This window comes from Barbus barbus, assembly GCF_936440315.1.
Source record: "Barbus barbus genome assembly, chromosome: 12".
In the NCBI taxonomy this organism is placed as follows: domain Eukaryota; kingdom Metazoa; phylum Chordata; class Actinopteri; order Cypriniformes; family Cyprinidae; genus Barbus; species Barbus barbus.
The window spans coordinates 8,857,657-8,883,977 of record NC_136740.1 but is presented as its reverse complement, the minus strand read 5'-3'; the positions used below and the strand labels follow the sequence as shown (position 1 = coordinate 8,883,977).

Here is a 26,321-nt window from a genome sequence, read left to right as displayed (position 1 = left end):
TAAGTACTTGTTTACTGTATAAAATATATTTTTAACAATTATAAAGCATAATGCATTTTAGGCTACTGTGGGAGAAATACAGCAGACTGGTAGGTGGCAGTGCTCTCAGCACAGATACTGCAGCAGAAAAATCCTATACCTGGATTGTAGAAGATTATGGATACACATAGTGAATTAACAAACTGTAGTCTTCAACACACTCTAATATCTAATTCACATGCAACAATTTGGGAGAAATGCACTTTATTGTCAATGTTAATACATACACACACTACTGTTTAATCTTTTTAACTACTTGAGCACAACAGCTGAATGCTGGCGAGGTATCTCATCACAGCAGCTGCACTGAGTCAAGAACAAAGCTTTTAGAAAGCTAGAAAGAAAATAGGAATTTGGCTCAATATTTGATTTTCCTTTATGATAATGCAGCACGAGTGAGCAAAGCTACAGTGAAAAAAGTAAGGACAATGCTCCGGTAAAGCATTTTGACTTCCTCTATACACTTACTCAGAGAAAACATTCTCTGAATATCTTACAAAACATATTTCATTTTCAATATAGACACATTTTCAAGTGCACAAGTATACAACAGTACAATTTTTTGTGAAAAAACAAAAAAAAAAACACTGCTCACAGCAGAGGACACGTATGATCAAGCTCACAAAGACTCTTGGTGGACACCTTTGTGACAAACATGCACTCACATACACACATTTTGACAATAAATAGTAGAAAGAATCGCAGCAGTAGCGTGAAAGTAAGACAGTGTGGATAGCAGACGTGGTACAGATCACCCATTTGACTTAACATGTGATGCCCACCACAGTGGTCAGTGGGGCAGTTCCTGAAGCAGCTCTGATGCCAGGTGGCTGATGTGTCTCCAGGCCTCCTGAACATGCTGTGACTCAGTAGTACGGGCGCACACAGCAAACCGCAGAACAAACTTGTCTGCCAGTTGACACGGTACCAGATGGATCTTACGTGCGCTGTTGATCCTCTTCAACAGAGTTTCATTTAATTCATTGGAGCCCTGCAGGATTTAACACACAGCTCAGTAAGGATATTTTGTAACTGCTCACTGATCTAAAGAAATGTGTTAACAAAGACACTTGACTCAAGCAAGTCCAATATATTAAGCACTGCGTTATAATTGACTATGTAACATCTGCTTATGATCCTTGATGGTCGTTGGGACTTTATGTCTTAAGAGACCCCTTTTAGCCTTTTGACATTTGCATATAATTCACAGACCTGTCCCCACATTCTATCTTTATATGGGATGTCAAAATCCCCCCACTGTCAAAAAGATGCTAAACAGATTGACTATCTGTTCTGACACATTCCAAAGAAAACTAAATGACCCTCGGTACCAGGCCTGGCTGACCAGTGGACTACCCCCACGATTACAAGACACATAACACACACACATTGAGACATTTTATTTATTTAGACCATAATTAATCAGTTACAAATGTATCTGGTATATGCATGTGTTGTTTGTATGTTTCCTTATTATATTAGCCTGGTTACCACTCGTTATTCATATTAGTAAGCTCTAAACACTCATATGCAGGTGTATGAATGTATCTCTGGTTTAATATCTTTTAGATGTCTCTTTCTTGATATCAAAATTATTTGCTCTTTATTCCTCAAACAATGATGTACACTATGTGATCGTGAAATGCATCATACTATTTTTACTGTACTGTGGGAAAAATTGCACTGATTCTCCAGACCAGTCACAAAACATGCAAATGAGGTGTCAAGTGGGACAAAGAAACACTTTCCCGCTGAAACCAAAATGGGTGTTACAGGGAAACCAGACAAAACTTCTCCCACACCCAAAAGGCGAGGTCTTCCCTTTACCCTGGAGACACACATATCACCTTGGAAATCTCACGACTTCCCTTCTGGCAGTTTTAAGTCCAGTAACTTTGTCGATTCACTTCTGACCAATCAACCCATGGCTGGAATGACGAAGCTTTCACTCCCAAAGGAATTCATCAAGAATCTACGCATTATACATGCACCAGGACACTTTACTCAGCATCAACAAAACCAATGCATGTAACCGCTTGTTACCTGTTTAGATGCGCTTCTAGGCTTCGACCCCTTTTAATTAAGGTGATGTGAATCTCTGATGGTTCATAACAGGTTGTGGTTAGCTGATGTATAAATCCTGCCATTACACTCTACTCTCTTGCGCACAAGCTATCTCTCTCTCTATCTCTCTCTCTCTCTCTCCATGTCTTCCTTGTGTTGGCATCTATGTTTAATGTGTGTATGTTTGTGTATAGTTCGATGTTGCATGTTCCTCTGTAGTGTAGTTTAATAAACATCCATATGTATTCATGCTTGGTTGTCTGTGTCAGCTGCTCACAGAACGAGGTCACTTTAACGTTCTGGCTTTGTTACATGCTCTATAAGCAATGTATCAGTAAGGAAATTAATTTTCGTGGCCAGAGAAATAATTTTCCTTAGAGTCAATAGACGATTAAAACTGTATTGTTAACTAAAATTAACTAAAAAAAAACATTAATTGAAATAATAAAATACCAAAAAAAAAATTTTCGTTTATTTTCAGTTTCAGTTGAGTTACTGAAATAAATCAAATTGAATATATTTATTTAAATATATTGTTTATACTTAAAAAAAAAATGTATGTTTGCCTAAATGCAATGCAAATAATTGGTAAATTTATTCTCAAAAAAAGAAAAGAAATCAAATGAGTTTTATGAAATGTCTAATTTAAATTATTAATCTAATCTAATCCAAGTTATTTTTTCCTCCATGTTGCTGTTGTAAATACTAACAACATCATTTTGTGTAATTTGTGCTGCTCTCTTCGTATGTCAGTGGAAATGTAAATAAATCATACTGCAATTTAGTCCATAGTTAACCACCTCACAGAGTCAATTATAATCACAGGAAGAGATGTTTTTGTTTCTGTACAGTTTTTTTCTGACCTTGAGTCTAAAGCAGACGAGGCCCAGCAAAACATCAGCTGAGATCTCAAAGCGTTGATCAGCTCTCACCAAAGACTCAAACTCTTTGGCCAGTGTTACGTGCTGAAACAAGATGAACAATACATTTCAGACAGGAAATTAAGCAGATAATTTGTGTGAAACTGTCACAGCAACAATGATTTATGAAAAGAGTAATAAAAAAAAATGTTTCTCGTATGTCTTCATGGAATTCACCCCTATTGTGTTCAACAGAATGCAGACACACAAACGTGAAATTAAATTAAATTAACAGCTTACAGGTTTGGAACAACTTGAGTTGTAAATAATAAATAATAGGTGAGTAAATAATAACTGTTTTCATCTTTGGGTGAAATACTTCTTCAAGTAGACCAGCAGAGGGCATCCTGATCACACAATATCCTCAATCTCAGGCAGTTACTCCTTATGGCTACTGTCTGGTCAGCAATTTAGTCATTCAGAATTACTCAAGTACTGATTGAAGAAAAAAGAAGCAAAAATGGGAGAATTTTTTTTATGGACCTTTATGATCTTTTACTGAGTCTAAAAAGAACATACAAAGACTTTAAAATAGGTTGTGTATGCTCAACATAGAATCTTCACCAGTACATGTCCGGAACATATACTGAAGATGAAGAAAAAAAAAAACACTCATTTGCGTCATTTCAAATAGACTGTGGAGCAAAATAAGATGCGATTGGCAAGGCTAACTTGATTGACAGCATGGATTAAACGCAGTTACCTTGCGGATGTATGCTTGGAGGCCTTTGAGTCCATACATGCGGAACACAAACCACATCTTGAGAGAGCGGAACCTACGACCCAATGGGATCTGCCAGTGCTGAAGTGAGATGGGATGAAATATGACATATGAACTGTGCTCACATAAATACACAACCCAGTGCACATACACTTCTGATTATACATAAGTTTGTATTTCCTGTACCAAAGCTTGCAATCTCCTTTTCTCAACACCTATACAGACTTAAATACACATTAAAATACGTATTTATTCCTATATAACGAACAATTGAGACTAATAACTGTTAACTATGGATGAAGTTATACAGTTCATTGGTAACTAAAGTACAATATTTGTGTTTATCAGACATGCAAATAAACGCCATTAAGATCAAACACAAAATTTATTAATATAATAATTCGCAAAACATTGCAACAATGCTGCATAATGAATAAATAACAACAACAGGAATTAGCAGCCCAACACACTGAACAAACACCGGAATATATATTATAATAATTAGCCAGATTATGTACTGTTTTGATTGCATTTATGAGTTTTCTCCAATAAGTTATCTCTATCAGAGAAGACCTGCAATCTATTGTTGTTGTTTTTTCTTTTTTCCAGTCACTGAAACACTGTACTAGATAATCACCAAGATACCTAGGTAATAATATTATCAGAACTTCTTTACAAGTTATTCATTCTGGATATTAACCTAATATAGGTTAACAAAAGTCATCAGCAGGCTAAACAAATATTATCTTAGACACGCACACCTGCACACACACATATTGCATGCAGTATACTCACTCTATAATCAGTGACAAGTCCTATGAATACAGAAGAAAATGTCAATATTTCACTAAAATCATCATATATCACACTAAAAAGCAAGCTCAGATGTAAATAATACCATGAGACAAATGCACAGCACACAAATGATTCCTTACATAACAAGCAATAAAAAGAACATAGCTCTTTTGATAATTTAATCAGGAAGTTGCTCATGATGGAAATGGCTTTAAGGTGTGTATGCATATATGCACGTGTGTGTGTGTGTGTGTGTTTGTGTGTTGTGTTGTGGGTTTAGAGATGGGGCTGCTCTTTTGTTTTGCTGTCAGCACAATTACAATCGCCTGCACAGCTGCACACTGCCCACAGACACATTACCACAGGAACTGTTTTTGTTTAGCCATGTTTAAATACCCAAAAAGCAACAGGCAGCTCATTGGTGGACATGTTTGAGGAAATAACAGACATGGGAGATCAGATCACTGCTACTGAATTAGATATCAAATAATCAAAAGTGGCATCTGCAAATAAATGATGATAGACTGTTTCTAGACATTTTACAATTACTTGTACCCATAGTGTTTTAGTGAATGTATAAAGCCAGTTTGCATCAGGTTCACATTGGTGTTCTAGCTTAGTAACCACAGGTGTAGTTTATAACATTAACCATTAATTATGGACATGTTTTATTAACATTTGACAACTACAATCCCTGATGCCACTACTTAAAGCTGCAGTCCATAAATTTTGCCTCTTTGTCGCCATCTCCCTTTGAAAACCTGGAATTGCAGCTGCTTGAGGAATTATCTTGCTTGCGTCGGCTGTGCTCTGGCACGGCTTCAGCGCGGATGAATCTAATGTTTTGAGGTGTGGATATTTACTGTACTTCGCAATCACAGATTCTATGTCTTGGAATATATGGCCCAAATAAGAATTTTCACCGTATATTGTCATCTGAACAAGTAACAAGTCTGCCACGTTTGTTCTGACCAACTGAGGAAAAAAGCATTACCATAAATCGCGCTACCAATAGTGATTTAATCAAAAGATCGGTTAGCTCATATCACATCAAACCGTGCAAAACTATTATTATTGTTATACTTTATTCTCAAATTATTAATGTTAACAACATCAGCATTGCATGACTATGAGTATAGTATGTATTAGCATGTAGATTTCAATTTATTTAGTCTAATCTAATTGCCACATTCGAATTTCATATTAAGAAATTCTTTTAACCCAAAAAGCAAACAATGCTGCCTTCGAGCTGTTTTATTTTTTTAAACAAATCTTGTGTAATCCCAGGCTATCTGTAATCAGAAGCACATTTAAAACTGGAATATAATTTAATTTCATTCACATGTGTTTCATAAACACATAATCCTTTCTGGATTACAATCAGCCATCAAAATGATACATTTAATTATTCTATCTGCTGTGAGAAAAGGCTATAAACGATCCGCTACCTGCAGGATCCTCACATGCAATAGCCTACTAGCCGGGACAACTTCTTTATGTTTACAGACGTGACGTAATGATGCAGTGTCATGCTCGAATTTCCCACAAAACCCTACCCGTACCACTCAAATGAGAAAACATTATTATAAGCTAACCGTTGTGAATCGGGCTAAAGTAAAGCAATAGTTTTGAACACTGGCTGGTTATGTTCTTGCTCAAATAATGATTTTGGATAATTTTTAGCCAAAAAAAGTTACGGACTGCAGCTTTAAAGTATACAACTACTAAAAGACAGTTGGTAATCCCTGCTCGAAAAGTCACTATGTGTCACTATAGATAATGAATTAGCTACATAATGTACTAATTAACATATTCATGACATCATTGGTTTTACATTCTGTTTGCTTCTCTACACTTCCTGCTCAAATGCTGTATTTTAATACAGCTGAATTCACAATAAAGCGGCATTCTTTTACATATCTATCTATCTATCTATCTATCTATCTATCTATCTATCTATCTATCTATCTATCTATCTATCTATCTATCTATCTATCTATCTATCTATCTATCTATCTATCTATCTATCTATCCTAAAATAAATGTCACTTGGTTAATAATGGAATCATGCTTATACATTTTTAAGTGTGTCCTTGGTGTCCAAATAATTTTTTAGGGACCGTTTATTTGATATATATAACTTACAGTATGTATGTGAAATACTGTATTGTTGCCAAATAGGCACACAAATGGACAATACATGCAAAAATACTCTTAAATCAACTTGAGGTCATTGTAGCAGGCTAGAAAGCTGTTGCTTACACGCAGAAGCTTACAGAGGACAGCAGAGCACTAAGGTGAATAATCTGATCGAGTCTTCAATGTGACGTAAAGTGGATGTCAGCACAAATCGTCATGTCTCATTAATGAGGATCATGGTCATCCTCTTTATACCTCATGCTAATGCACTTTAGTCTTTTATTAAGTTTATTATTGCTTATTCTTTGCAATAATGACTGACAGTTTCCAGTGCTAAACTAACAGAAATATGTGAGAGCAAAATAAAAATGAAATAAAGTATGCAATGCTAAGTGCTGATTTGTTACCTGACTCTTGGTGATCATGCTTCAGATAAAGCGGCTCCATTTTAAATGCTCCAATGATGTCTGATCTTTTCTTCACCCTGTACAGAGACATTCACCTTCATCACAGTGTAGGAGACAACCATCATATGACATTACTGTGCATACAGCATATATCATTATTATTTGAATGTTCAGTAATAGCTAACTAATATCCTATTGATATTAAACTGTGTATCCTGAGGTGACAAAAAGTAATATATAACTCAAATGTATGCAAATGCTTTATCTGGATTTTTAAACAAAGTAAACAACATACCATTCAATAAGAGACAATGAAAAAAGCTATTATTCACATTCATTATTTTACAGTTTTTGTGTGTCTGTTTTTCTGTTTTGATTGCGATTTATTTATTTATCTATCTATCTTCTAGCATCATTTAAAAGTATCAGTTTGCCTCACAAACCAAATGTAACATTAGACCCACAAAGAGGAAGTGAGGTAATAAAAGAGTTGAATCAAGACTACTGATTTGCAGATTTTGCCGTTTATACAATCACATTTTGCTACACAAATTAACCTTTTTATAAGTGCAGCACATTTATATGAATGTACTTTATGTATTTACAGTACAATACCTAATACACCAATATGGTCATTGGCTAAGTTAGTTCTTAGAAAAGGATTTGCATAATTTGTTTTAAGGTTCAAGGTTTAAGGTTCACTTTAGTGCCATTTAATCAAGGCAGGGTCAAGGTGGGGATTCAAGATTTGCAGACACCACTCAGTTTAATTATTTTATTTCTAATGTGATGAAGTGACATATTCACATCATACAGTATATCTTTAAAATAGGGATTAAGTGTTGAAATAAATATGGGGCCACTGTATAGACTAATGTTGAAAAGTTGGTTTTGTTATATATTATTACAATTCAAATAACTTTTTTCTACTTTCATACATTCAAAAATATAATTAATTCCTTTGATAGCAAAGCTGAATTTTAAGCATTATCACTCCAGTCTTCAGTGTCACATGATCCTTCAGAAATCATTCTAATATGCTGATTTGGTGCTCAAGAAAAAACAGCTGTGCTGAAAACAGATGTGCTGCTTAATATTTTTGGGAACCATTATTCATTCTATGATGAAGGAAAATTTAAAAAGAACAGCATTTATTTAAAATAGAATATTTTTGTAACATTATATATTACCTTTGATTTAGCTAAATGCATCTTTGCTGCATAAAAGTATTAATTTAAAAAAAAGAAAATACAAGACAAGAGCATATCCAAATTTACACTCTTGTCTTGTATTTTCTCTGTATATAACCATGAACATTTTTGTTTGCCTGGTGCTGACATAAAGGGCAGCTGGGGCCGTTTCCTCTGTTGACTGACAAAGCCAACCAATAGCATGTTGAGATACAGTAGATCGGGTCAGAGGATAAATTAAATATGCTTTTTAGAGCCACTAAACACTTACCACATTGCTGAGCAGTCAAAGTTGACCAGGAGCCATTTATGAGGATTGAAATTAAAAGAGTCTGCAAACTAAAAGAAAAGCAAATTTTTATGTGATTTGTTGTGAATTGATGCATCTAACTTACTCTTGAGAAAAGGGACAAAACGTCACAAACTTACCTGCTATTGGATAAATTAGTAACATTTCTATTCCGTTATCATCAGAGAGGCTAGATAGATATTTAGTTTTAGATATTTATCTAAATGCAATTCAAATTGTTTGGGATTTTAAAATAATTTAGATCATTTTAAATAGTACCTAGCAACACCAACAACCTAGAGGTGCCAATGCAGTTGATAAAGCTGTAGTCTCAATTCTATATATATATATATATATATATATATATATATATATATATATATATATATATACAGAATTGAGACTACAGCTTTATATATATATATATATATATATATATATATATATATATATATATATATATATATAGCTTTATATATATATATATATATATATTTATATATATATTTATTTATTTATTAAGTGATTGCTAGATTTGTCAATATTTAATATAACTAGGTTTTACTATGAACTAATTATTAATAATAATTAACTAACTTATTATTAACTAATAATAAACTAGTATTTACATATTCATTCATTCAGTTTTGCAGGCTCTTTATACCAGAAATCGGTGCTAAAATAAAGATTGTGATTTTGGAATATGAAAATAAATTTGGCTTGCTGAAAATAAAGATGAGTCATCTTTCAGCTACCTCTTAGCATAGCCTGATATCAACTACTTTTGACTCTGACGTATGGCATGTTATGCATCAAACTCATAATCAACTGCAGCATCTGTCCAATGACCATTCAAAAAGAGCCTCTATCACAAAGTCTAATCTTTTGCTCACTCTCCTCATTCCAATATCCTTTCCATATGCCGCAATAAAGGCAGACACTGCCATGACGGTTTGATTGTGGCCATGCTGAATCCTGCATGTCTTTCACTTCCTGGCAACCAACACCACACAGGAAACAGCAGCTGGCTGTCATTCCGGTCAATAATAAAAACCATCGTCTGTGCAGGGGAGCACAGTCTTCACTATTGTTTGAACTCGTGCTGCTAATAAACAGTGATATTTCTTTAGCGAGGGAAAAAAGGAACTTATCTAAAGGTCTTCCTATGCCTCAGGAAATTACTTTACCCTTATCATTGTGACACCCAGCTGGGCTCCACGACAACTCAAAGGACGATCAAGGATCTCTAATATCCTGCCCATTCCACAAGACATCGCTCATGCCAGCTTGCATCATTTGTGACATTTAAATATTCTCAATCGCACACACACGACTCCGCTCCTAAAGTAACAGCATCAATAGTTTGAGCCCGGCACAGATTGCTCTTGTGTTATCACTCGAGCCTCTCTGGGCTTTAAGAGCACCCTGTGAAGTGTGCTTAAGAACACACTGTGTGATTTGAATGTTATCTCACCTCTACACCATTCAGCAGGGGTCTGAACTCTGGACAGATAAATGCACTTCCAGCATATGCAGCATCAATGTGCATCCAGATTTTCTCTGCATTACCTGACATAGAAACAATGACAATGTGTCTATTAAAATATTCATCAAAATACTGATTTGCAACACAAGTAAGATACAAAGGAAAATAACAATAAATGGAATTAAGCCTTACATATAGGACCGAGCTCAGTGATGCAGTCGAATGCACAGGATGGAGTTGTTCCCAATGTCGCACAAAACTAAGAGACACATTCAGAATATCAAATAGATGGATTATTATGTGTTCATTTTAATATTTAATGCACTACAAATAAGACATTTCTTTATCCGAATCTAGATTGTTCAATGAAAAATTCATTTGAGCTATATATTTTGGTCACAAAAAAAATTGTTCCTGCTTGGTTTGTCATTACGCTGTGATTCTTCTGACACGGGTTTGCTGGCTGAGCCTGGGGCTAATTTGACTAATGTGATTCAGAAAACAGGCTCTCCAAACAGCATTAACCATCATGCAGACCGCGGGGGGACAGGTTCAGAGAAAGAGCAGAGACAAATGTCCAATTTGTTCTCTCTAACAGTATTTCTACCATGATGTTGTTTTTATATATAGGGTCTGGAAGTTCTAACGGTAAGGGTTAATCAGTAAGATTTGAAAGCAAATTCTGCAGCATTACCTGGCATGATATCAGGGTTAAAAAAATAATGATAATAAATAAAACTACATATTTTCCAGCTGACTAGAGCTTTTTGTGTCAAAAATACTTACAAAATATGAATTACTGTACTTGCATATAAATCCCATGTCTGACCACCAGAAGTCCCCCATATTTTGTGTTACTAATGTAAAAACTTATAAACAAAAAATCAGTAGTTGGCTGGATGAATGTATTGGCTATATTATGCATTTTTATGATGGCCAGAAGAGTTCAACACACTACAAATGAAAAAACAAACAAACAAGTGTAACACATGTAAATAGAAAAAAAAATGCCAGAAAATTGAGAAAACTTCAGTTTGACAACAAAAATTTTGAATAGACAAAGCAAAGAAGTGTTTCTTAGTGCAATTCTTAAGGTGGTCAGACTTTAGTTTGAGGACCAATTCTTGCCATTAACTATGACTTTTGCTTCAATAAACTCCCAATTTGCTGCTTTTTGATAATTAGTAAGGTAGTTGGTAGGTTTAGGTATGGGGTAAGAAAAAAGGATCTAATATATGGTCATGCAGAATATGTGCTATATGTACTAATAAGCAGACAATATGCATGCAGATAATCAACTAGTTAATAGCGAAAATAAAGTGTTACCCTTAAGACAATAGTTGTGCTGTTTAAAAGAAGGTTGTAGTTATTAGAGATAGACATACAAAAAATGGTATGAGTCCCGCGGCTCTGTCCTCCTTTAGAACTTTCTGCAGAGCAGCTCCTCGCACAGAAAACTTATTGTCGGTGGGAATTTGCTTCATCCTTACTCCACCTATCAAACCTGCCCTCTCCACCGATGAGTGTGCCTGAAATATCAACAAAACACTGCCATATTATTTCTCAATTAATGATCTTATTTTAAAAAACATAACCAAATATTCATGTTTTCCAGTTAGACACACATATACTGTAAGCACATTCATAAGCAAGTGGTTCTTCACCATTCTCCTGCTGCATGACCCTTTCACTTTGTTTGACTTTTCCATTCAATAAGAATTATTGCTAATCATCCCCACTAACAGATACTCATCCCTACTTACAGATGGACATGACGCCATTGTACCTCTGCAGCGGTCTTTCATCCAAGCTTGTTGTTTTACCTGATCAGATGAGTAGGCGACTAGTTTGGATATAATGTCTGTCTCAGATCGGTCAGGATGGTTAGCCTGGATCAGTTTGATGATTTTGGAACGAGCAGCAAGAAGAGCTATGAGAGTGGCTTCACTGGCAGTGCCCTGTACAAACAAACAACACATTATATTTATCAATACTTATTGCCGTTTATGGAAATTCAAAAGCAGTCTATATTGAGCAGGTTTCACAATTGGTAGACGTTCAATATTACTTGAGACATAATTTCCCTCATTTCAAATATAGCATTGAGTGAAACAACCTCAATCAATATGCCCTGATGCTGCTCAGACATTGTAAATGCAGTGGTGATGAATTTTCATCAGCTCTCCAGCTCTGTGTTGTATGTCCACAATGAGCGAATGAGAAGACTTCCACTCGAAACCCCTCAATACAGATCACCTTAGCTCGTTGTGAGGCATGAGCTGTCTTTGATTTCCCTTCATAAGCCTGACAGCGCACACCCACGTCCTGATTACTAATGATTCAGCTTACTTTACGGGATAATCTGGAAAACTGTAGCCACACTTGTGTTTTCAATTCCAAAGTCTTTGATTAAATGCCATATTCACCATATTTAACCATATGAATATGAGTGAAATGTAACCTGTATCATATTTGATATGCAAAAAAAAAAATGTAATTCTAAAAATCCTCACTCAGATCACGGTACATGGCTGGGAAATCTTTACAGATATGTATGAAGTAAATATAAGTTTTATATTTATATTGTTTATATCGTTAGTAGTATTTCAAGATGAGTGGACTGAAATTTATAATTTAAGTAGTCTGCTATACTGCTATAAAGATCTCATTGATTTACATTAAAACCTATCAGAATAGTATCTTTTTTTTTTTTTTTTGCCATATAAATATCAGCATCTGCACCAAATTGCATGTTTTTCAGTTTGGTCCTCGGAATAAGATTGAAATATTTTTTCCCTCCTCTTTCCTCCTTGAGCGTGAACTCCACATTTCCCTATATGAGCCATAAAAGCCTGATGTATCAAATATGATTATCAACAAAAACATGAAAACCTCTAGATGCTTAGTTGTATCTTCTGCTTCCACCTGTTCTCCTCCCCTCTCTACTATGCCCACCTTTGCAGACAGGCATTGCTTACAAAACCCACAAACTCCCTCATTAGTGCGAGCTATCAGTGAAAATAATGCCTGTTGCCATAGTGAGATCTCTGAAAAGCCTAGAGACAAAACCATTCAGTAGGAGGACACACACACTCCAAAGCGGTCTTAATGACAGAGCATCAAACTGACTGTCATCAGTGGGCTTTCCATACGCTGTGCTTCCTATTTCTCTCTCTAAATGGTCACAGCTGCTCAACTGCTACATCCATAGTGACGAAATGATCACGGACCGCTCTCAACGCACGCCCGCCTGACTGGCTCCTCTCATGTGTAGTTGATGTCTTAAAAGGCAATTTCTACAGGACATGACAATTTGCAGGGCTTAGAGAAGAAATCAATGACAAACAAAGTGTTGTGTGGGACATGTCTTTGATATTTGTTATTGTTCAAAAGAAATTGCCCGTAAACATGGATTACGGTTGCCTAGGTGGCATTAAAGTGGTTTAAAATGTCCACATTTTGACTCCTGGCACAAGATTCTGATGGGAATACAGATAAGTAATTATTTAAAAAAAAAATTCTAAGTTGTGTGTTCATAATATGAATCAACCTTTGCAGAACAACAGATGCTTTCACATAGTTAGACATGTCTTGAATTTAAAAATATGTATTGTATATATATAATATCTTCTCCAAAGATCCCCTGCAGGACATGGACCCCCTCAGTGGTGGAAAGAGTACTGCAAATGTGTACTTAAGTACTAGTACTGTTACATTGCTGAAATAATACTCAATTACAAGTAAAAGTACTGGTGTCAAAACGGTACTTAAGTAAAAGTACAAATTACTCGTCTCAAAAACTACTCAGAGTACTGGTTACTAGTTACTTTTTAGCAGCAATATTTAATGAATTACCAAAAAATATGAATTCATATCTTCGCTTCTGGGTCCTAACATTCTGCCAGATGCCCCGAGAAAACAACAAACTGTGCTAATATACACCCACGATGTCATGTAATACTGAAAAATTATAACCCTAACCTTTATCTCCATACTGAAAACCCAGAAGGCCTGACAGTGATTCAGCTAAAATATTAGTGTCTGAGACACTCTGAGCAGGGAGATTGTAGTGTGCCCAGCAAATTTTTAAATGCTTAGCTTAAATATGTAATATTAATTAAATAGTGCTCATAAATGGCTGTTGAGATAGTATTCTCAAATGTAATGAGTAGAGACACGGACCTGGAAATAGCAGTCCTTACATCAGACTTAACAAGAGGATTCTCCCCAAGCCTTCAAACTGATGTCATCAGAGCGAGAACGCCATTCCAGAGCAGAAGCAAATTTTCAGTTTTGATTAAATATTGTGAGGGCAGACTATATTTTTCCCAATGTATTGACTTGCACGGTTTAATTATTCACCACAAGACTAATCATGTGCACTAAAAAAGTAAGTAGAGTCATTTTTGATTTCATGACGACTACATAACTTCAATCATTTTCAATACCATTGGCAAAACTACCCCATACTGTATACTGCCATATAGATATTTTAATATTTCAAATTGTCTTGTCCATCCATTTTTTTCAAGGCAAACATTATTTCAAGCTTTGAGTGGTTTAATCCAAGTCTTCTAAAAAAGACACGTTCACTTTATGATGAACAGATTTTAATATAGGCTTTTATTTACATGTAAACAGGCCTACATATAAATATTATCAATTACCATTACAAAAATCTCAATCTTAAACATTTGCTCATTCTGTGTATTTGTGTCTTTAAAATAGAGTAACTTTGTTGCAAAAGCTTACAGCAAAGAAGCTTGATTTCAAACTGAATTTACAAAAAAACAAGTACACAGTCAGTAATAAAATTCTAAAGCAAATGACCTCAATTCAGTTGAGGTATTCGAAATATGACAACACTGAATTTTCATAATCAGTGATTTAAGAGTCATACATGTTTATTTAGATAAATGGAACATCAGATGGCTTTGACCTATAATGTCTGTACAATGTAGTGATGCAGTTAGAGGATATTTATATGTAAAAATCATACAAATATCCCATTCCAAAACATTTCTAGCATAAACTTACATTGTAAAGAAATTAAAGTTATTTCATATTGAAAGACTTTCTGGTGCATTTCACTTAGTCAATCAAATTTCCAGTATGATTTTCATCGGTCAGGCGTGGATCTATTCTGAATGATAACGTTTAACAAAGTTTAATCTAGGAGCAAAGATTAATAATTTCTACTATAAAAGCAAGGAGAGATCGGGATTGCACACAGTCTGAGTGCGCACAAGCAATATCGGAGAGAAAGGACAGGCAGTTCATTTTTATAAAAGTGAGGCCTATTTGTGAGCTCGCATCCAGTTTTCTGCGATTACATGACTGCTCCCTCACTGTCTGATCAGCTCTTCAAAAGCTGCTCCTGCAGCGGCGGCTTTTCCCAGTTCAGATATCAGGGCTTACGAACGGATATCTTTGTTGGCTACTGAAATGCCGTCAAAGGTTTGAATATCAATTCAAATTGGGCATACTCAGTAACTAACTATGATTTAAATGTAACGAAGTAGATTATTGTGCTTAATTTGTACTTAAGTACAAGTAAAAGTACAGCTTTAAAAATATACTCAAAAAAAGTACAAGTACCCAAAAAACTACTTAATTACAGTAACGTGAGTACTTGTAATTCGTTAACTCCACCACTGGACCCCTTTCATAGACCCTTGGTTGTGATACCACGTTAATTTTTAAACTTGCATTACTAGCAAATAAAATATTTTCTTAATTATCTTACCTGAATGACGCCTCCCCCTTTGCCCTCTGTACCAGCCAAGAAATCCTCTGGTAGCTTCAGCATCTTTCCTAGCCAGTCCAGCATCACTGTCTCCAGCTCTGTACAGGCAGGACTCGCTGCCTACAAAAATTAATAAATGAAAAAATTAATTAATTGATAAATAAAATCTTGCATCAGTCTGCAAGATAAGAGCTTCAGATGTCATGGATGAATGTACGGATGGATGGATGGAGGGATGGACAGACAGACTGGCAGGTGGCTGAATAGATGGATAGATGGTTCAATGGAGGGACAGGCAGATGGCTAACTAAAGGGAGAGACAAATATGTACATGGACAGAAAAAAAAACATTAAATGGATGGATGGATTGAAAATCGGAAGGATGCTAGATGGATGGATGGATAGAAAATTGGAAGGATGGTGGATGGATGGATGGATGGAAAAGCAGATGAATGATGGATGGATGGATGGATGGATGGATGGATGAATGAATAGATGGTTCAATGGAGGGACAAACAGATGGCTAAATAGATGGATAGACAGATAGGTGGATGTACAGGGAGATAGAAAAAAAAAACATACCCAAGAGAATCCAATGCAGCCAATGGCCCCACACAGCATATCAGCCAGCATCGCAGGAAAAGAGTGGGCAGTAGGAAAGTATGCATAGAAGTATGGGCTGTGCCAGTGTGTCACCTGAAACAGTGCAGCAAACATGTAGAAACATTCATTTCAAATTTGTCTTCAGTATTCATAAAAAAATAAAAAAAAAGATAATTTTTAAAAACTGTTTGCTACAGTATAATATGACATGTTTTCAAGCTGAAGTGTAGCCTAAGACCAGAGACTATGATCTGTCAGATTTAGCTCGGTTGTTCTATTGTTGTTCACCTTTGCTCTTTTGAACAAGGATTATGACTTCAGTAATAGTGACATCAGGGTTTTTCACTCAGATCTTTAAAGGTTAGATGAAATTATTCCATGTGTGTAGCGAATAAGAAAGCTGTGTGTCTGTCTCTCTTGCAGGATTTTCCATTTGTGACTCATTCATTAGCCCAAGCACACACTTTTAAACGACTATTAAAACAAGATTTCTGAAAGGGAAAATTGTTCTAATTGGACACAGTGGGAAGGTTAACACCTTCAACTGAATTAAAGTGTTTGTTTTTTCCTCTGAGCTATGAAATGAAGGAGTGGGGAGGCTTTTCTCTGACCCCAGGTCAGAGTTTAATGATTCATTTCCTAACTATCAGCATACAGACACACTAAAGGTGGACACTGAATACGTCTAATGAGAGAAAACCTTGAGGGTCTCTTGATGTGGTCACCGGCTAGTAAAACAAAATATCTTTATCTGCACAAGATAAATCACACAGATTTATGAATATTTTCATTGCTGTTACTTCATCCTTGATATAGTGCATAACCACATCATTATATCTGTTAACTGCTTGGTAGAATATTTGTTTAAATTATGGACATAATGCCATAACATAAACTTGTTTAGATTCTTTAAAAAGACAGATTCAACTAGATTTCACAAAAGCTCTACTGTATGTCTATAACCAGAAGGTTTTTAGTTAAAGTCACCAAATACTTGGTCACTCTTTCAAATGTTTGGACCGATTCTCACTATTAACTAAAATTGTTGCCTCAATATACTCTTAATTTGCTATTTATTAATAGTTAGTAAGGTAGTTGTTAAGTTTAGGCATGGCGTAGGGATCTAAAATATAGTCATGCAGAATAAAGCATTAATATGTGCTTTGTAAGTAATAAACAGCCAGTATGCTAAAGTATTATATTCCTGATGAATGTTTTTTTAAATTGTTGAAATACATTTATAATATTTATTATTTTTGTAGGTTATTCATACTTTTTTTTTTACTGTAAAAAATGGTTAAATAGATAAAAACAGATACATTTTAAAAATACAGATACATTTTAAATAGAGACATGTTGAATATTTCATATTATAAAAAATAAATTAAAAAAAAGGTATTCTTCTCTAATCACTGTCAATAAACAGTGGTTGCTATTGGGACACTGTCATCACAAATATTAACATGCATAAATTAGGGCCGGGACTCGATTAAAAAAATTAATCTAATTAATTAGAGGCTTTGTAATTAATTAATCGAAATTAATCGCATTTTAATCGCATATAAATATTTGACCTGAGAACAGTGAGAAGTAAGTTTTTTTATATGGATTTTTAAATTTCCCATCCACAGGGCCAACCAAAGCGGTCTCATCAGCTTCTTTGTCCATGTTCACTGTGGTTTGTTTTTGGCTGTTTCTCAATATGCGTTCTTCAGCGATCTTGCGTCCTTGTGTTCTCGTTCTACGTCATCATTAACCGTCGAAGTTCAGTTCCAATTCTCAAGAACGCAAGTACAGAGGATGCATGAAAGCAGTTTCAAGAATATGTTCTTGAAACTGAGGATGCATCGAGTGCAGACTTGAGAGAATCGAGCCGTTAGAAATCCCAGAAAATGCTGTGGGTTGCCGGTGTATGGAAGCCTGTAAGCTTTAAAGTCGCTCTCACAAATACTTAACGGCTCTTCAAGTTGAAAGTAAATATTTATTGTTTTGTTTTGGTTAATTTTAATAAAGTTATAAGACCCGGAGAAAGTCTGCATTTTTATTGGCATATTAAAATGAATCTTAACAGTAAAACATATAACGCTCTAAAATAAAACAATACAATTATATGAAAGTAATATCTATAATAGTATGAAATGTTTCAATAAGTTATGACATTTTGTAATATTTATTGTTCATTGGTCGCTGCTTATGCTGAGACTATGGATTGGATTGGATTGGATTGGATTCAATTTATTGTCATTGCACATGTAGGTACAAGGCAACGAAATGCAATAGAGAAGAAGAGATACAGCATAACATGAGGAAAGAGAGGAGAAAAAAAGTGTCTTCCCACTACGTCCTTGGAAGAGGGTGCAGTGAGAGAACAGACAAAAAACCTCAGCATAAAGCACAGTCAACACAGAAACATAACTTGCATAGTAATCCTAGTTCAGACGAAACAGCCATCCGGCCAGCAGCCATTGCAGCGCAAACCCACGGACCCGTTAACACCTGACAGGATGAAGCGACGAAGGCGTGGGATGGGGGTAGGGAGGTGTATGAGTGTGTGTATGTGTAAGTTCGTGTGAGTTCGTATGCCTTGAAATATGCGTCAGTTAAGCAAGAACGCAGTACATCTCAGTTCTCATAAGTGTGCGTTCTGTGTTCTCGCGTCCTTCCGAGTTCGTTCTTCCAAGGAAGCTTGGCAAGACCGGTCTCCATGAGAACGCAAGTCCGTTCTTTGCGTTCTTGGAATTCTGAACGCTAGTTGGTGCTCCAGTATAATCGGTCCGCCGAAACTCATCCAGTGAGAAACGTTCCGCGGTGCAAAAATAAGTGCGATTAAAATGCGTTAAAAAAATTTTACGCGTTATTTTTGTGTAATTAATTAATCTAAATTAACGCGTTAAAGTCCCGGCCCTAGCATAAATATAAAAATGTTTCCACTGTAGAAATGGTGGAAATGCTCAGTAACTTATTAGCAATCAATCAACATGTTAAAATATGTACCATACATAAATTGACAAAGAAAATGTCTATTAAAATTTGAAGGGTAAAGAAATATTGCCATAGCTATTGAGTTCATAGCTTAAGTCATTAAAAATCTTTTCACACAAGATATGAGATCTGAGAACCATAGTATGTAATGACTGTAAAGGAACTGTGTCAAAGCTGGTCAGCACTGACTCACCCCTGGCATGATCACTCTCTCTATGTCTTTGACCACATCCTCATAGCTCTCCGCCTCCTCCGGGGCCTCCTCAGGAATCAGTGACCTGAGATATCCAGGTTCCACATCAGGGTAAACCTGCCTCTTCTCAATGTTCTCTAAATAATCGGCCACATAGTCCACCATCTCCTTCCCACGTCTCCGGAACTCTGCTGCATCCATGTTTTTGACTGAAATAGGAGTAGAATCTCTCAGTGTGGAGAATAAAAGACAAACTGATGTGCCTTTTTTCAATAAGGAGAGGTGTAATTATAGGTTATTAGTGTTATTGAGAGTGTTTGCATGGTCAACCTTACTCTCAGATACTTAACAGGAAATAAACAGGCAGAGGCCACATGAACAGGACATGAAATGTAGTTATAGAAAATACTCAACCATATACATTACTTTCAGTGATTATTTCCATTTTTATTGTAAGAATTCTCATAGTATAATAAATAAATAATACTGCAGCATATCATTGTTAATTTGGTACTATATAAATACAGTTACAGTTTACAGTTTTTTTTTTCAGTTTCATTTATAATAATTATTATTTTATTGTATAATTTAGGCTTTTGTCACTTTTATTGTTTTTTAATATTATTTTTCTTTCCAGTTAGAAATTTAATGTTTTCCTTTCCCTTTTCCCTTTAATTCATTTAACAAAAGCATTTTTAATAACCCTGCAGCATATTTTGAAACATGAAATGCACCTAATGCAGAGTGCACAAATTCATTCAATTTGTGTGAATTTGAAAATGAATCAAAGCATAATCAGCCATCGTCCATGTCATCACCTCACCTCAGTAGCAATATTCTGCTGAGAAGAACATCAGAGGTTGCCAAATACAAAAAAAAAAAATTATCAATGATAATTTATCATTGACATGAACTTTGCATTCAATAGGGTTAAAAGTGCAGCTAATTCACACTAATTCTCTAAATTTGACCTTAAATTAGAAACAAATGTAATAGAAAAAGACTATACAATCATTGTTCTAAACCAGCTTTGTCTAAACCTGTTATCTCTTCACACTAATCCACATAATACAAATGGATTGAGATGTGTCAGTGTGTGTAAGAGAGAGAGCGTGTGTGTGTGTGTGTGTGTGTGTATGCATGTGATGACTCATCCAGAAGGTGACTGGTCTTTTTGATCATGTACCAGTAAGTACTATTAAAGTTGTTAATCATTACACATGCACACAAACAAGCAAAAACACATCTGAGGACAAACCATAAACATATCAACAAACCCTATCCCCAAAATAAAAGTCTGTGCAAAAATGTATTTTTGTACTTTGTAAGCACTTTTAATATAGGAATAGGATAGTAATATTAGGTATACTTTTCAATATAAACAAACCAGCAAATGCAAAGAAGCATTTAATGAATCAACTATTGTCCCAATGCGCCTAAAGAGAATTTTCAGAAAAAAAATGCATGAAAAATCCTAAATCAGATCAAATCACTGATCTCTTATCAGTGTGATTTTGATTTGTAAAGCTTCTGAAGACACATGGATTGTCAAGTTAAAATATCTTTATGACATGTCACGCTGTACTGAAGCAGGTGCTGTAAAAATTGACTAAACGCTAAAGTCTGCTGACATTTGACTTGTCACGGTGACTTTTTTAAAAAATTTTATTTGAACTCAATATTTTAGAACACGAAACCAAATGTAGAAAAGAAAGTAAATACAACCCACCTCAGCAGTTTTACATGTCATCAACCTAACAAAATCCCCAGTCCTGTATTTGGACCTTGTACCTGGACTGTGTTCTAAAAGCTCAACAAGTGTTACGCTCATGATATCTCTCTTTCATTGTACTTACAGTGTCAGGCAAACAGAAGAGTCCTCCCTCTCGTTGGTCCTTACACGCTTTCTGTTTGTTTCAAACACACATATAAGAACAAGTATACACACACACAGAGAGAGAGCAAAGCAGAGTGATGTGGAACAGAAGGAAAGCCTGGGGGTTTATCAGCCCTGCCACTGTTCAGACGACCAATCAGAACGAGCCTTTCATTCAGAGCAACGCACACAGGCAGGGCAAGAGGGGATGATTCAGAAAGAGTTAATAAGAACCACAAACATTAATACAACTACAGATCAATACATCCACACACACAAATTCTTTCAACCCGAATACTAATTGTATAACAATAATGACTACGCATGCGCTGATTTGAGTTTGAGCTCCAAGTTGATTCTTTATCGTCTATTTTCTACTATCATTTTTGTTTCTATAACGTGTGAATATATCCCCTATAGCATTCTAAAATAAAACCAATCAGAGCGCCTTGTTATCACTAGTTTTATTTTGATTTCTCCAGTCTGCTATTAGCTTATATCCCGTTAGCATCGGCTGCCGCTAATCTCGCTTAGATTGCTAATAAATTACTCTATTCACACACATTACCATTGTTTCACTGTTACTTGCTTAAATGGCGGATGCATTCGGTGCAGCTGGAGCTGGAGGCCGTGGAGAAGCAGGCCCAGCTGAGAGAGCGGAGAGCCGGGCTGGAAACATCCCGGGCTGACGCTCACAATCCGGGGTAAGTATACAGCAAGCCGCTAAAACTCCCACCACCTCTACTCCGTGTGTTTCTCTGCACAGATCCTGTGCACCCAGGACGCGATCTTCCCAGTAGTCTTTCACTCCGGCGCCGGGACGCAACGGACCCTGGGTGCACCATCAGCGGAAGACGCGAGCCAGGCCCCGGGCGATGACCTCTCCCCCTCCGCTGTCTCCGGTCTTCGAGATCTCCACCCGGAACCGCTTCGCTCCCCTCCGCGAGACGGAACGCGACGCTGTGATCGTCGGAGACTCAATCATCTGGCACGTCCTGATATGTTAGCTGAAGGTAAAGTGCACACTCACTGTTTCCCCGGTGCTCGTGTTCTCGATGTTTCTGCGCAGATACCCGCGATCCTGAAGGGCGATGAGAGCATCGGCACTGTCCTGCTGCACGCGGGGGTTAACGACACCAAGCCGCGGCAGACGGAGACACTGAAGTAACTGCTATGATGACTTTTGTTCTACCCACTTAAATGATAGAAGTACTTGCGTTGTCCAGTCTATACAGACTATGTCTGTTCCCCGAATAGCGAGGTCAAAATATAAATTTAATGCAGGATCTAGAAAAAATCTGATCGTGATTAAACCAGAAAAACGCAAAATAAATGAACAAAAACTATTTTTAAAGCTTGGGCTCCTAAATATTAGATCACTCACACCCAAAGCAGTTATTGTAAATGAAATGATCACAGATAATAATTTTGATGTAAGTTACTCTGCCTGACTGAAACCTGGCTGAAACCAAATGAATATTTTGGTCTAAATGAGTCTACTCCACCAAGCTACTGTTATAAACATGAGCCCCGTCAGACAAGCTATAGTGATATTCTCAATGTTACTCAGAAAACAGGATACAGGAGGTTTAACTCATTCGAAATACTTCTACTTAATGTTACACTGTCAGATATGCAAAAGAAATCTCTCCTATCTCTTGCTCTGGCTACTGTGTATAGACCGCCAGGGCCATATACAGATTTCCTAAAATAATTAGCAGATTTCCTCTCAGATCTATTAGTTAATGTTGATAAAGTGCTAATTGTCGGAGATTTTAACATTCACATTGATAATACAAATGATGCATTAGGACTTGCGTTTACTGACCTAATAAACTCTTTTGGAGTCAAGCAAAATGTCATCGGGCCCACTCATCGTTTTAATCATACGCTAGATTTAATTATATCGCATGGAATTGATCTTACCGATATAGATATCGTACCTCAAAGTGATGATGTTACTAATCATTTCCTTGTATCGTGCATGCTGCGTATTACTGATATTAATTATATGGCTCCGCGTTATCGTCCGGGCAGAACTATTGTTCCAGCCACCAAAGACAAATTCACAAATAACCTGCCTGATTTATCTCAACTGCTCTGTGTACCCATAAATACACATGAACTAGACGAAATGACTAGCAACATGGGCACTATCTTCTCTAATACATTAGAAGCTGTTGCCCCCCTCAAATTGAAAAAGGTTAGAGAAAAACGTACTGCGCCATGGTACAACAGTTATACCCATTCTCTCAAGAAAGAAACTCGTAATCCTGAGCGCAAATGGAGAAAAACTAACTTGGAAGTTTTTAGAATTGCGTGGAAAAACAGTATGTCCAGCTATAGACCGGCTCTAAAAGCTGCCAGGGCAGAGCATATCCACAAACTCATTGATAATAACCAAAACAATCCAAGGTTCTTATTTAGCACAGTGGCTAGATTAACAAATAAACAGACGCCACCTGATCTAAATATTCCCTCAAAGTTTAATAGTAATGACTTTATCAATTTCTTTACTGATAAAATAGATAACATCAGAAATACAATATCAAATGTATATTCTACTGCATCTAGTATTTCGGCTTCATTCATCGCACCCAAAGAAAAACTGCAGTGCTTTACAACTATAGGACAGGAAGAGCTAACTAAACTTATCAGTGCATGAAAAAAAAAAAAGATCTCTGAAGAATTTCAGTCAGGTTTCAGGCATCACCATAGTACAGAAACTGCACTTGTTAAAATTACAAATGACTGGCTTCTTGCTTCAGGCCAAGGCTGCATCTCATTGCTAGTATTACTTGATCTTAGTGCTACGTTCGACACTATAGACCATGACATACTCATAGATCGATTACAAAACTATACTGGTATTCAAGGGCAGGCTTTAAGATGGTTTAGATCCTACCTGTCCGATTGCTACCACTTTGTTCATTTAAATGGGGAGTCATCTCAATTATCACCAGTAAAGTATGGAGTACAACAAGGATCTGTCCTAGGTCCTCTGCTATTTTCAATATATTTGTTGCCTCTTGGTAATATTATTAGAAAATACGGGATTCATTTTCATTGTTATGCTGATGATACTCAACTATATATCTCAACAAGACCAGATGAAACTTCTCAACTATCTAAGCTAATAGATTGTGTAAAAGATTGGATGACCAATAATTTCCTCCTATTAAATTCAGATAAGAGATATTACTTATTGGACCAAAAAACAGTACACAGAATCTCTTGGATTAGAATTTGCAACTAGACGGATGCACTGTCACATCCTCTAAAGTCACAAATCTGGGGGTTATATTAGACAGCAACTTGTCCTTTGAAAATCATATTTCCCATGTTACAAAAACAGCATTCTTCCATCTTAGAAACATTGCCAAGCTTCGAAACATGCTACCTGTTTCTGATGCAGAAAAGCTAGTTCATGCATTCATGACCTCTAGACTGGACTATTGTAATGCACTGCTAGGTGGTTGTCCTGCATCTTCAATAAACAAGATACAGATAGTCCAAAATGCAGCGGCTAGAGTTCTTACCAGGTCAAGAAAATATGATCATATTACCGTATTATTTCAGTCTCTGCACTGGCTACCTATTCAGTTCCGTATCATTTACAAAATATTATTACTTGCCTATAAGGCCCTAAATGGTTTAGCTCCTGCGTACCTAACTCGTCTTCTACCACGCTACAATCCAACCCGCTCCCTAAAGTCGCAAAACTCTGGACTTTTGGTAGTACCTAGGATAGCAAAGTCCACTAAAGGAGGTAGAGCTTTTTCACATTTGGCTCCCAAACTCTGGAATAGCCTTCCTGATAACGTTCGGGGTTCAGACACACTCTATCTGTTTAAATCTAGATTAAAGACACATCTCTTTAGCCAAGCATTCACATAATGCATTTTATAATCTTGTACTGCAGTTATATCTGATCAAGTGTACATTATTATTCTTTAGCTTGCGTTGAACAAATCATTTTAATGGAACAGCACCTACGCTAATTATGTCTCTATTTGTTTCTGTTTCTGCCACAGGATCTAACTAGGAATTACAGAGGCTTCAGTCTGGATCCAACCCTTAAATGATCTGAGATGACCGAACAACTGAGAAAAGATAATGCCAACCCCTCAGAGGACCTCAGAGGATGCCAACGCTCAGACAACATACAGAATTACCAAATTTTGCCATAAGTTAAATATATTAAGGTTCTGCAATATATAAATATATTGTGGAAACTTAATTTCCTGTAGAGCTGTTTGGCAACGATTTATATCGTAAAAAGCGCTATACAAATAAACTTGAATTGAATAATGGCATATAGCACCTGAAAAATAGTTTAAACTTGAAATGTATGAACTCCTTAGTCATCTCCTATGTAATGTCAATATTTTTATTAAACTGTTATTTTTGCAGTTATTAAGAACATCTGAAGTGCCTTTGTACAGTTAACAGCTATTTCACATTTAAATGACTCAACAATATACCAATAATATATTGTATTATGGAATAAATGTGTTTTCTTGTAAACTTAGTCATTAGATCACAGGTTTCCCTCTCACATCTTGAGTGAATTAGCTCTGGAAGTATACAGAACAGAAACGGGCTATTTGGGTGAAAACCTATCCACAAAAGCCATATTCTTAATACATCCAGCCTTGCATTAATCAATGTATGTTGTCAATAAGTCCATTTTATAAAAATAAAACCGTTATTAACGACACATAGATACTGTAATTGTATGCCTGCCAAATTATTTAAAATTTTCAAATCTCAAAATGAGAAATTTACTTCAAATAATAAAAGTAATTCTCAGTAACACTTTATTTTAAGGTGACATAACACAGAGTAATTACCTAATTAAGTACTTAGTA

The 26,321-nt window shown here is 36.0% G+C and overlaps 1 protein-coding gene across 2 annotated transcripts; it reads right to left on the bottom strand.

The window, feature by feature from the left end:
* Positions 1 to 228: 228 nt before the first annotated feature.
* Positions 229 to 21,566, bottom strand: LOC306878028 (aromatic-L-amino-acid decarboxylase-like). 2 transcript variants are annotated; one of them, XM_079430111.1, is made up of 14 exons: positions 21,431 to 21,566; positions 19,575 to 19,783; positions 16,379 to 16,492; positions 15,797 to 15,916; positions 11,874 to 12,008; positions 11,436 to 11,579; positions 10,243 to 10,309; positions 10,039 to 10,133; positions 8,547 to 8,614; positions 7,086 to 7,162; positions 4,540 to 4,559; positions 3,727 to 3,825; positions 2,967 to 3,068; positions 229 to 1,030 (listed from the first exon to the last, which is right to left on the bottom strand). In XM_079430111.1, the coding sequence occupies exons 2-14, from the start codon at positions 19,773 to 19,775 to the stop codon at positions 830 to 832; spliced, it is 1,443 nt and encodes a 480-aa protein (XP_079286237.1). In that variant the 5' UTR covers positions 19,776 to 19,783; positions 21,431 to 21,566; the 3' UTR covers positions 229 to 829. The 2 variants fall into 2 exon arrangements, with proteins under 2 accessions (XP_079286237.1, XP_079286238.1); XM_079430112.1 differs by lacking the exon at positions 21,431 to 21,566 and adding an exon at positions 21,304 to 21,343 and having other exon boundaries at positions 701 to 1,030.
* Positions 21,567 to 26,321: the final 4,755 nt, after the last annotated feature.

Coding starts and splice junctions, on each gene's coding strand:
- LOC306878028 (XM_079430111.1), bottom strand. CDS start 19,775: ATGGATGCAGCAGAGTTCCGGAGACGTGGGAAGGAGATGGTGGACTAT. Junction 4,560..7,085: donor GCATGATCACCAAGAGTCAG/GTAACAAATCAG, acceptor CTGTATTCATAG/GACTTGTCACTGATTATAGA. Junction 3,069..3,726: donor TCCAAGCATACATCCGCAAG/GTAACTGCGTTT, acceptor ATCTTGTTTCAG/CACGTAACACTGGCCAAAGA.